Below are 12,865 nucleotides of genomic sequence, written 5' to 3' on the forward strand. Positions count from 1 at the left end.
GTGCCACTGGAAGCTACGCATGCCCATGCATCTACTGAGTTTTAAAGATGATGTAGTATGCTTCAGACCATGAGCCCTTCTAAGTTTTCTCCACACGTTTTTCTTCCTGTCATTCTGGTACAGCTTGACCTTAGTTTCACTGTTCTGAAGCTCTCTTCCCCCCCTTTTTTTTGTAAAGTCTTCTCCAGCCTTTCCATTTTTGGGACTGTGGAATGTTTTTCACCGTCACCAAAAGGTTTTCTCAATATATTGTATTTTGTTTATTTGGCTCTTCCCAACTTTCCCACTTTCTCACTAATAGATTTCTTTGTTGATGTGGCTTAAGGATGACCTTTTACCGGCTATTATGGCACTTAATGTACTTATTTATTTTACTCTTTTGGTGTACAGTGCTTTGTGACCGTTTGCCTGTGCTTAATAAATAAACTTTACTTATTTACCTGCTTGCATTAAATGCTCCTTTTACCGAATATCACAGATTTACAGTAACAGGTTTCCAATGCAAATACCACAGCTGAAATTACATCAAGACCTTTTAAATGTTCCTTTGTGAAAAAATAATGAAGAAATGGTCTATGTTTATCAATTGATAATAGTGAAAGAGTTCAAAAAATGGCTGTAATTCTGTAATTATTATATGAACATTGTGATTCAAGTTGTCCAATTGAAGTTAAGACTTAAAGCCCATATTAATATATATAAACAAATATTTTTGGTGAAATTCAAAAACACAATTCTTTGCATTGACCTAAACATATACTGTTAAAAAATATACTTAGAAATATTTATATATAATGTCTGAAGTCTGAATGTCTTTCCTCTCTATATGATGTGTTGCATTGTCAAGTTGAGATGCCTGTTATCACATCTCAGTTTAACAGAGTGATATTGCTTTTCTTTTCTCTATTGTGTCTGGCACATGCACGCGCACACACAGACTCACACACACACTGAACACACAATTAAATTATCACTGGTCTCAAGTGTATCTTTTCTGTCCATTTAGCTGTTTCTGTGTGGGGAAAGTGCTTGGCGCTGATATACAGTACTTTGAGCTCTGATTGAATTACACTGATGGGAACATCAATTACAGAGCATGATACCAGAAAAATTTTAACCAGGCACCTCAGATCACATTACAGTCTGTGGTGTTCGGATGTGGTACCAAAATAAAAGCTTTGGCAGACAGTAGGCTACATTTTAAGGCACCAACGGGGATTTTATTCATCTTGAGATGTTACCAGTTGTAGTTCTGTTCACAAAAAGAACAGTGTGTGAGCCTTTTACTTCTTTCAAAGGTCCACTGAGAGTTTTTGCAATGAATGTGTTTATTTATGCTTTTTTATTTATTTTCCTTTTTTTTTTTAAACAGAAGTACAGAATTGCTATGTCTCGTTTTAAATGAAGAATTGTGACCTCAGTATTCTGCAAGGTCTGGATTTTGTGTGCTGTACCTACATATTTAAAGCATTACAGAAAGCAAGGTATTTTGTTATTAAAAAAGAAAGGCTTTGATGCACTTAGAAAACCGTGGGAGCTGGGAAATTGCAGCTTGCAAACAGCTTCCATTTTTCCAGAATTTTTACTCAACTGCATTTCGGTGTGCATGTTGTTCATTTAGCTTTGAAGTATTCACCCCCCATTACTGAAAAACTAGACTGGAATTTAAAGGTTGTAATATATGCTTTTGCATGATTCTTGATTAACGCCATAGAGCTCAGGTTATCACTACCTTAGTTTTTTTTTATTATATAATTTTTGATTGGAGAGTACAGCCATAATTTTGCCTTTGAATGCAAGTAACAAAACTGTAGGAATTGTACCTGTTGTGAACGCGTGGTAGCATTTTGTTGTTGTCTGAGTTAATGTCTTTGTTGGTTCACTCACCACCTGCAATGATTTCATAACCCTTCCTTCTCGGACAAAAACAAGTAAATGAAAAATGTGGTGGGACAAATGTGTGCATGTGCATATGTTTATTTTGAGAGGACCTAGTTGCAAAGGACAAAAAACAAGGAGTCATAAAATCATCCGTTTTTAAGTGAATACATGTTTTAGACAAAATAAGGTTATCTTTATGTAAGAGTTATGAATGGTTAATACAAGTGGTAGCTGCGGCTGAGCATCAAGTTAATCAAGGTTAGTTAGCAGGTAGGTAAATAGTGTTTGTGCTCAACCTAATTCAGCAGAAAATGTCAATGTAAAGTCCTCTAAAATCATGGAAAACTTACTCTGTGTGTGTGTGTGTGTGTGTGTGTGTGTGTGTGTGTGTGTGTGTGTGTGTGTGTGTGTGTGTGTGTGTGTGTGTGTGTGTGGGGCTCCCACCCAAGGTTGTTCCTACAACATGTTGTCTTTTGAGATTCATTGCCTTAAGCAGCAATGATGCGCTCTCAGCAAGACATGCCAAGACTGTTGGCTCCAACCCAACATGAGGGGCAAAAACGAAGGGAAGGAAGGAAAGAGACACATACTTGCGCCAGAACCCATGATTTTGTTTGCTCTGATTAAAAGTTTCATTTGAATTGAGAGTGCAAAGTAATTACTGAGTGTCTTGATTCTGTTTAGGAATGTCAGATGAAAACCCCCAAATGTTCACTGCTCACTGTTGCCCAGAAATGATTGAAGAGTACAAATGTTACTGCCATATTTGGCAGAAAACAATTTACGTTAAAAGTTTGTTTTTCTCACAACTTTGTTCCCAGTGATCAGTATTATAATTATGCTAGAAAAAAAAAACCCTAATCGGTTTACTCAAACTATATTCCAAATATGTTTTTGTGCTGCCAAAATCAACTATATTTAAGACTTACAGTCTATAGAAAAACACTTGAAAGCCTGAAGAAGTTAAATAAAACAAACAAACAAAAACATTTTAGTGTTTCCTCCACTGTACAAATGCAATGTCTGTGAATTTTCAATTACATTTCACACTGTGATGTGGGAGTAATCAACATTGTCCATCTCAGAAGAAAAAGAGACTTTGTGAATAAGCCATTCAAAGTATAGTAACAAAGATAACTGATGTTTTAAGGCCTTTCACTCTGAGCCTTCACTCATTAGACAAAAGGACATTTGACTGAAGCGCTGCTGGTTTTGCAACAATGTGGACTCCTAAGTTAAATGAAAAACAAGGACTTGACAAACAATGTGCCTTTGAGAAAAGCATATCATCCACAGCTGTGTTTGTGGACTAGCTGGACAAAAACACAAACTACTAGCATAACATATTGTTTTACACCCTGTGTACACTTACTGATAACTGCATGAAAATTATTCACTAGCAGATGCAACTAAATAGGGAATAATAAAGATGCTTAGAAAATTGAGTGAAAAAATCACGCAACAAATAGCTATGTTTATATTTCATGACAGAAATACAATAGGTGAATAAATTACGTTTTTAAAAACAATAAGATGCAATAAAGATAGACGAAATATTGGAATACAAACAGAGTCTCAGTATTTCTATTTTGTGTGAGAGAGGTAAATGGTCTGTGAGAGAAAAATGTTGCACTGTATCCAAAGATAATTCCAAAAATGATTTACAACTGCTTTGTATTTAATGACATTCACCATAAACTTAACAACCTAAGCAATATTCTCAAACTGCTAAATCTTTCCCATTAAGCAGACTAAAGAAGATATTAAGAAAACAGTTAGACAACATAAAGCCTCAAGGTTAAAGTGTGAATTTATTTCTCTGTCACACGCAAAATTATTAGAATAAACGAAGCTAGTCACATAATTTCCCCCAGGGATCAATAAAGTATTCTGATTCTGATTATAAATGACTCAGAAAAATGGAAACTGGATGCCTTAATATATTTCTACCAGGAATTATATCGCGTTATGCATTTAAGCTCACACGCAGTTCCCTCTAAACCTAATAACTACGCTTTTCTTGTCTTCGTGTAAGGTGCAGTTTCATGTTCCTTCCTTTTCTTTTCATCACCCACTCTTCCTGATTAATCACCAAAAGGTAAACCCACCCACCACCCACATTTTGTGTGAAACAGTTTATTTTTTAAATGAGAAGAAATTGCAACGTTGTTGCTTTGTTGCATAAATACAGTTACAGAAATTAGATGGCTGTTGCTTTGCTTTCGTGACGAATTGCCGCCTCTACTCTGTGTGTTCGATATTTTAAGTGTCTATTTTATTCAATCCAGGTGGAGACAGATGCGCTGCTTGGTGATAAGCCAACATTGTTCGTGGGAAGGCCAGAAATTGCCTTCAAGAGCCCTTAACACGTGTTGTTTTCGGACCCCACGCACACACACAGACACGGGCACAAGCACAACTGACGCTCATGCCACACGTGCACGTTCAAACAGTGGCGATGAGCTGAAACGCCCTCCAGTGGCTTCACTGAGAACCCACAAGACCGAGAGAGAGAGAGAGAGAGAGAGAGAGAGAGAGAGAGAGAGAGGGAGAGAGATGGGCACTGTAAATCTGTGTGTGAGAGAGACACCATGTGCGTGCTTAGGCGAGTTGGGGGGGGGGGGCGGGGATAACAATGGGTCTGTTTATGCTGTCATAAATAATTGGTCCATGCAGAGGGATGGCTGTTTTCGGGGTTCCTCCATTATGCTAAAAGAAAAAATAACTTTCTGGGCGCCCTTCAGCTGTAATTGGCATCGACGATTGCGTGTACCAGCAGTGGACGAACTCCAGGAAAGAGTCGACAAGAGAAAAACAGGAAAACACGCGCGTTCCCCTGCTGTTAAAAACACCCTGTTGCTACCAAAGGGTTGAAAACCTATTCCAAAGCGAGTGAGAGACTGGGAGTGGGAGAGGGGAGCAGTGGCGTTCTTTTGACAACCTGTTCAGTGTGGAAGCTGTGAGGCTTGAGAGCATCTATGTGTAAGCCTCTGTCCTCCCTCCCCTTCTTCTCTCCATCCCTCTCGCTCTCCCTTTCTCTCTCACACACAGACAGGGGCGGTCGTTCTCAGTCTGCGCACATATTCCACTTGGCCAGCATCACTTGGAGTCCACAGACACAGCGCTGATTGAACTAGCGGAGGGAAGCTCATTTTCAGAGCGCATGATTGCGTTAAAGGGGCTTCATAGACTTTCATCGGCCAGAAGCAAAGAGGGAGAGAAAGTAAAGGCGTTTCAACCACGCCTTTTAGAGTAAATAATCCACAAAAAGGCAGTCCGAGTGTATAGGATTTCCCCCAAGTAGCCTTGCCTGAGTTTTTCAAAGGAACAGAGGTTTTATTTTCATTTTTGAGAAGAGGGTGCGATGTTCTGTCGACTACTTCTCCGTGCGTAAAATAAAAGTTTAACACCCCGAAGAGATTCTTTCAGAGATCTGGGAGCTCGAAAAAGTCCACATTTCCACTCTGGGAATTTTAGCTAAAGCTCTTACTGGACGCGCAGTGGTGGAGGATATAAAACTTTTCTGCTGTTTCTGTGGTGAAACACTAAGCGAGGTTGGTCTAACGGAGAGCGAAGGAATCCTCGTTACTGAGCCGTGAGAAGGGCGCGTAGTACTGGGTAGCGGACTGACCCAAAGGACGGCACCTCGGAGACAAGGTAGAGATGGCACACTGTCCCCAACGCTGAACTGGCAATACTTGAACAAAATATATGTCAGATTGGCATCATTTATCTATTCCCTTCACATTATGTCTGTCTCATTTTTAAAGAATGTTTTATAGACTGTTTGTCAGCGCTTAATTGACGCTGGAAGTATTTTCAAATGTACCCAACATTATCAAAGTCGATCATTAGTTACACGCGCTCAGATTTTGGGATTGCTAAATTATTTGCAATATAGGCAATGCGTGCCCGTCAAAGCATTAATGCCAGGGATTCACTTGCTTATATCGCAGAAAGAAACTTTGATTACAGCGCGCTTTATAATGCGAACGGTGAATGCAGTCCTCTCACAAACGTGCGTTCTAGACGTCGGAGGAAACCCCAGTGTTCGGGAAAAAGAGTCAGCTAAGAGGGTCCATTATTCCCTCACTCAGCTGGATTTCATTCCTTGTCTTCAGGTGTCCTACAGGTTTTGAACCACCAGTGTGCAACAAGAAAACAGCTTTCCATTAATACATACACATGCATGATAAAAATGAATCGGAATAAATCAGAATAAATCAGAATAAATTACGTAACACGTGCATATTTCTGCTATCACCGTCGACCTGACAGAGTAGGAACAACTGTACTGATCTGAAGGAATATGTGCGGGTCTCGGGGTCTAAAGTAGTCTCCGCGACCCCACTTGTTGTTGCAAATCCTCCATGAATACTGCAGTGTAAACCTTATTGTGCTCCCGACTACACCTGCCCGCCGCTGTGCCTCAGTGAGGGGTGGACAGAGGAAGTTTAGTCACGCTAAACAGCAGACATCTACAATCCTGTCAATCTCCAATTCTTCATCACACTGGACTGCTTGTAAGCTTTCTATAATCCACGATTGATTGAATTACCTGCCCTTTAAGTTGAATGAAGCGAGGTTCGCTGCGCGGTGGGAACTAAATTGCTCTGTAATATTATTTTCACGGCTTATGGGGTTGCAGGGGACATAGTTGAACACTAAAACAAAGCAATTTAAAGTATCTTTCCCCTCCTTTTTGATTACAATCACTCAGTTGTCGTTTCTTCCATCCTCCATAGTTACGTTTGCAGGCTGTTCCATTCCGTGCCTCTGTTTTCACCCTTGTCTTTTTCTCTCAGGTTATGACGGACCTGAGCTGAACATGGGGCTTTTTTGGATATTGTTATTGTCTCGTGTTTATGCTCTTGCCTGGGGCCAAGGAGTTTACGGTAAGGGCATTATATTTACTTATGTATTCCTGTTATTACATCAATACATGCTTTATTATGCTGACTGAGTGAGCTTGCTAGCAACGAGCGTAATTGAAGGCTTGTCATGAGCTCCAAATTGCTCTTGTTTCAGCAAGGCCTTGCAATAACTGGTCTTAACACTCCTGAGAAAAGCCTGAGGGAGATGGACAACAAATTATCTTAAAAGGGAGAGTTCACTTCTTGGAAGTCAAAAGAGGAAAGCTGGGAAAACATCCAACCCTGTAGTGGAAGGGAAACCCAGCTACTGTAAATCCAATTTAATTCCATTTTTAGGCTGAAAAAAATAAAATCGTCATGGTCAAACGCATGTGTTATACAAAGTCTAAATTAGGTTGGTGATTTATTACACAAAGTGAGATTAAAGTTGTCCAAGGCTTATGATTAAAAATGAAAAAAGGGCAAAGTTTGGCTTGAATTAAGTTAACACTTTGTCCCATACATACTGAATCAGCTCCACACAGAGGCACCCGCACTCTGAACGACAGCGAGAAAGACGAGAGAGCAGCACAGGCAGAGTTAGAGCGCTCTGATATACGGTCCGTCTTTGTCAGGCAGGTTAAACAGGACAATCGCTCTATGCTTTTTAGGATAAAGCTGAGATTTGTCACCTCTTGCGACTGCAGTTTACTGTATTACAGAAGCTCAGTTGCTTCAGCAACAGGCGCCTGGCCAGTTATGCATCCTCCTGTCCCTTCGGGCAAGAAAAACACACAAACCGATCTGTCAGCTTTGATACTTTGATTTTGACATTTGAAGGCATGTGGCAGCCATTGAAAACAGGGTCTGTTTAGTCATTGTAGCACAGAGTGCTGTTGTCATAAGCAATCCCGCAGCCTGCCTTCACACTGAGAAATGCTGACAATCTGTCATTTGCTGAAGCATATAGGCCTGTATAAAAGTCCTTCCTAATCAGACTCGTACTGCTCCAATACTTCGCACTGCGGCTGTCATGTCAGCATCTGTGTAAACTATATCCAAATTACACGGACAATTCTCAGATTTATTGTATCCACTGTAACGTTTCAACTGGAACCACTAGTTGAGAGACTGCATTGACTTTAAAATAAAATACTTGAGATTTTTGCTTTCAAAATCTATATTTTGTCAGCCCTCAGCTCTTGTAAGAGCCTATAAATGTACAATAATGGCGATGGATTGAAATCACCAGAAGTGTGCAGAAGTTATTTTTTTTCTCAGATTTTCTCTCATCTGTGCACTTATTAGTTCCATTACAAACAGTTTTCCGAGTTCATGTTTTAAACGCAGGTGTACGCCTTACCTTGGGATTGTTATTAGTATGCTATTATGTTCTAAAAGATCAAATTTGTGGATGCTGCAGATGTTTTTCTAACAAAATGGTTCAAAAAGATACTCAGAACTTGAGGTGTGCTTTCATTGCTGGCTGCCATTTTTTTTTTAAAATTGAACATTTGTCTCCCTGTGAAGGTACTTCTGTTCTACTTACACGGTCCCGTTAAAGGCTCACATCTCAAAATCACCCTTGTGCATTCTTGTTCTCATCTATTTTGTTTCATAGCTGTGTAAAACAGTCTTGCGTTCTCTTCAGGGTGATGTACTGGGTCTGATGAAACATCTGAGCCTCATGGGCTCTGTCACAAATATGCAGTGGGTCGAAGCAGATATGCAGTCACTGGCAGGCGTGGAGGCTCCAGCGCTGTTTAGTTTGGTTGTTTTTTTTTTATCAGAGTCTTCCTTCCCAGTTTTATAGAATATGTGTCTTTTGTGCAAGAGTAGCCTTTTAGGCACCGCTGCGGGAAGAAAAGGCCCACAGCTTTCTTGGGAATTGTACTGGCCACTATTCAGACGCCCAGCAATCCCGGTGGATTGTGTGTTGGTGTTGCTTAGCTGAGCGTATCTGTGTTCATGTAGGAAAATCACCGTCGCTAAAAAGAGTCATTCAGAAAACGCAAATGGTTTCACAATTTACACAATTGCAGTAAATAGCACAAGTAGGGGTGATCAGGAAGAGTGCCAACGAGTTTGGCATGCTGTATATGCAGATATGCATAAAATGGTTTCTGTCACTTTGGAATTGTTTAGCACTTGCTCTAGCAGACAGATGCGACTCACCGTCCGTCGGGAGCCAAACGGTGAAAGCGTGCCTGATTGATGTCAGTGCTTTGGATGGCTGTGAGGTTCATTTACTGTAGCCTTCTCTGGGGTGTTTTTGGATGTGTGCGTTTTTATCAGCTCACGCTTGTGAATCTGTGTATGCAGGTGTTTGTGCTCGTGTATGCGAGTGTGTGAAGAGTGTGATCCTGTGAACTTCTGGGTGTGTTGGTGTGCGCAAGTGTGAGAGGGATATGCTTGTGCAGAAGACACACTCAATCCCACTGCAACAGTTTGCTGGCTCAGCAGGGACTTTAGGATCAGTCACTGTTTTTCTTGCAGCAGTGTAGTATTGATTGGACTTCTGTGAGGTCTGTCAAAAAGCTTGTAACACCTGTCCGTCAAATTGGAATTGGACAGACAAGTACACCAATAAAATGTGATTGTGTATTTAATAGCAAAAAGAAAAAGCCTCACACCATATGTTTTGTCACAGCTAAGCAAGCTTTGTTATGCAAGTTTAATCAGATCATTTATAGTACGTCTTTTTTTTCATTTATCAAACATTCTCCTTCTCTCCTCTGTTTTCTCTTGGGGGATAAGCCTTTTATATGCATTTCCTCACAAACATTCCTGCATATATACATAGTGATTCTGAAGTTTCATTTAATCTGGATATACTGTAATCCAAGGGCATTACAAGCATGATGTGGCATTCACATGCGGCAAGTCTTAACGCACTTAAGGATTAAACTTCGAGGCAGTTTGGCAGGATGTGACTTCTAAACTGAAGAGTCAACACAGACAGAGTGTACCAGGAAAAGTGTCTCTTCATGTTGTGGTACTGCATGACATCACGCTGTGTGAAATAACAGAGTTCACAGAGACACCAAATTATTGATTGCTCGACAAAGTCACACAAAGCCATTAGCTGGTGGTGTAGATGGAATCCAGACTGCATTAGGCTGCAATGTGATGCTTCATTATGTGCTTGTTAACAGGAAATTTAATGAACTTAAATCAGTGATTTTGCTTAACAGTGCTTTTGTTTTTTTAGATTTGAGCAAGACTCGTATAGTAGCTGGGGAAATTAGGCCTCACCACTGGCCACAGAACAAAGCACTACAGGAAATGCAGAAACTAAGTTAATATGCTTAAAGTGTGCACAGATGTAACAAAACTTTGAAGATGTTGCCTAAGGTTGAATGAAAAGCTTGCTGCATTTCCCATTTTTATTTGCTGTCTCTGTGTATATGTTTTAATCTGGAACTTTATTCACTGCAGTCTATGATGGAAACTAAATACACACATTTACTCAAGTACTCTAGTTACCTAAAGTAACTACCTTTAGTACATCCATCACTGCTAAAGAACCAAACAAAAAACAGAAGTATTGTTTTATACCACTTTATGTCAAAATCTAAAATTACTTAAAATGTGACCATTTTTTTATTTAAGAAAGAAAAGATGACATTTGCTAAGCAGTATAACAAGTACATACATCCTGATTTTTACTAGTTGCAATATTAAAGTAATGTAAACATTAAAATACATTATTGACCAAATCCTAAATAATATAGCCACACTAACACAGACCTTGCTGCTTTCTAAATGATTTCATTTTTACAATAGTTATTATTTAATTTATAATCATTTTCTGTTTTTTTTCTACTTTCGGATGAAAAACTTAAACGCTTTACTTTTAATAGAGTATTTCTGTCTTGTGATATCACAGAAGATCTACAGTATATTATCTTCCGATGGTACACAGATGAAATAGATCACCGCAGGTTTATGTGACCTGGCCACTGGCTCCCCTGTGACTTTAACTCTTCCTCTTCTCACATCAGCACTTTTTGTTTGTGTCTCTTTCATGACTCATGCGACTGAGTTTATTTTGAATGCTGAATATTGCCCTTTTCTAATAAGCATCCATAATTTATCGGTGGCTCTGAGGCAGTGGAGGAGGAGGAGGGGAAGGGGGAGAGGAGACAGAGATTGGAAGAGACTGAAACGTTAAGCAAGAGATGATAGTAATCTTTTACATCCCTCCTAATCCTTACCTGCTTTTTTCTTTTGACATGCAGAGATGTAGGCACCGAATATTCAGAGGCGCATGCAGACATGTAATCAGGCAAGGTTTTGCATCAAAACACAAGTCTAAACCTTACCCATATGTAACCTAAATTTAAAATCACTTTGAACTTTGACCTCGATCTTAAAACCTGTAGTTTTTAATTTTGAGGACATGTTTTTTCATCACTAAAAGGGAGTTGGTCACCAAAACATGACTGTGTACACAGATGATTATAAATACATCAGTAATGCAAACACACACACACTATCCATGTTTTGCTTAACAGATTGCACCCTCTTACATGAATATGAACTATAGCTACCAAGTGGCCTTTCTGTCTGTATCACTTTTAATCAAAGGCCTTGAAATTGTTGGAGTGCTGCTCAAAGTCAATAACTTAATCTCTTTTTAAAAGCATAGATAGATAGATAGATATTAATTTTAATTACATTTTTTACTGACATTCATAGATACACTACAATGCTTCCCCAACTAAGTTTTCTTACCATTTTTTCCCTTGATCACTCTTCCTTGCTCTCCTTTCCTCTTTCATATTTTGCTGTATAGCTGACTCGATATTAAAGCCTGACAACATTTCTATTAACCTAGAGATCAGCTGCAACACCACAGACCTATGGCCAAAATGATATGTTGACTCTGGTTTACACTAGTCTCACTACCTGGGGGCTAAAGGATAAGCACACTAAGACACACTATGTCATTGGAGGACTGATTTATCACCATGCTTGCCATAAGTTAGACCTGGAGCTGGCGGTGGGCTCAAGTAGCTCTAGATAGTGTGGCGCATGGTGGCAATACATAGGCAACAATACACACACACACACACACACACATATATATATATATATATATATATATATATATATACTCCAACTTAATTTACTTATTAGATTTTTTTTTATCAATACAGCAAAAAAGTAAGAAATAAGAAACTGCATTCAACTTCATAGCACGGTGGGCAGTATAACTGGTCTTGTATGGACATTTTTGTTCACTTTATTGGAGAGTGAATAAGAAGATTAATATGAATAGTCTTCTTCCAGCATCCCATTAATGTTTGTATACTGTCCCTTCTTCTCTTCATAGCAGATCGTTGTCCCTACCAGCACGACTCACGTCAGAGGTCTCCTAATGTTAAAAGAGTGTTCTTCCTCCCCACTGATGCCAAATTCTGGCTCATAGGGAACTGTCTGTTTCTTAGGGTTCATCCTCTAAAACTGCAGGGTTTATATCATACATATAAATGAATACATGTAAAGTGGCTCGAGATTACTTTTGTCATAAATTTGCTGTAAAAAAAACAACAACTTTCTTTTGTCAATCCAACACTATCAGTGAATCAATTCTTTTGCCAGGACAAATTAAATATACAAGTTTGATGAGGCAGAATAAAATGCTGAGAATCACTGGAGGCTCCTGAAGCATGTTTCTATGTTGAAGCGCAGTCACAGTCTTTATAATTCTTGCTCAAAGATCATTACGCAACCCTTCTTCAATCTGTTCATTTGTAGTTCTTATTTCCTGTCTTCGTATTTAACTCTCTCTCTTGGATGATTATGTTATCATTCATGCAGATACAATTTTCACATGCATGTACAGAGAAGCATGTGCACAAACATGTTACCTTCTGGTGAACCATACTCCTACCAATTTTCATGTCTTTGCATTTGGATGTTGGTCAGTGTCACATACGTGGTAATAATACATGGGACTACACACACCAGCACACATACCTCTTTGGATGAGAGATGTCCAGAGTGTAACAGGATGACGTAGGTGCCCTGTGGGCAGGAAAAACTGTCAGGGAAACTTCACTTTTCTCGTCTGTACTGCCTCTGTACTCCTGTCACTCTGTCAGACATTATCAAGCACCTCTTAC

General features: G+C 39.4%; 1 protein-coding gene across 1 annotated transcript in view; it reads left to right on the top strand.

The window, feature by feature from the left end:
- Nucleotides 1-4,970: 4,970 nt before the first annotated feature.
- Nucleotides 4,971-12,865, top strand: part of mdga1 (MAM domain containing glycosylphosphatidylinositol anchor 1) — a 218,108-nt gene continuing 210,213 nt past the window's right edge. Inside the window, exons 1-2 of the mRNA XM_080885851.1 lie at nt 4,971-5,538; nt 6,687-6,776. Of these exons, the coding sequence (XP_080741977.1) occupies nt 6,710-6,776 (67 nt within the window). The 5' untranslated portion in view covers nt 4,971-5,538; nt 6,687-6,709. The remainder of the gene's footprint in view (nt 5,539-6,686; nt 6,777-12,865) is intronic.

This window comes from Rhamphochromis sp. 'chilingali', assembly GCF_963969265.1.
Source record: "Rhamphochromis sp. 'chilingali' genome assembly, chromosome: 6".
In the NCBI taxonomy this organism is placed as follows: domain Eukaryota; kingdom Metazoa; phylum Chordata; class Actinopteri; order Cichliformes; family Cichlidae; genus Rhamphochromis; species Rhamphochromis sp. 'chilingali'.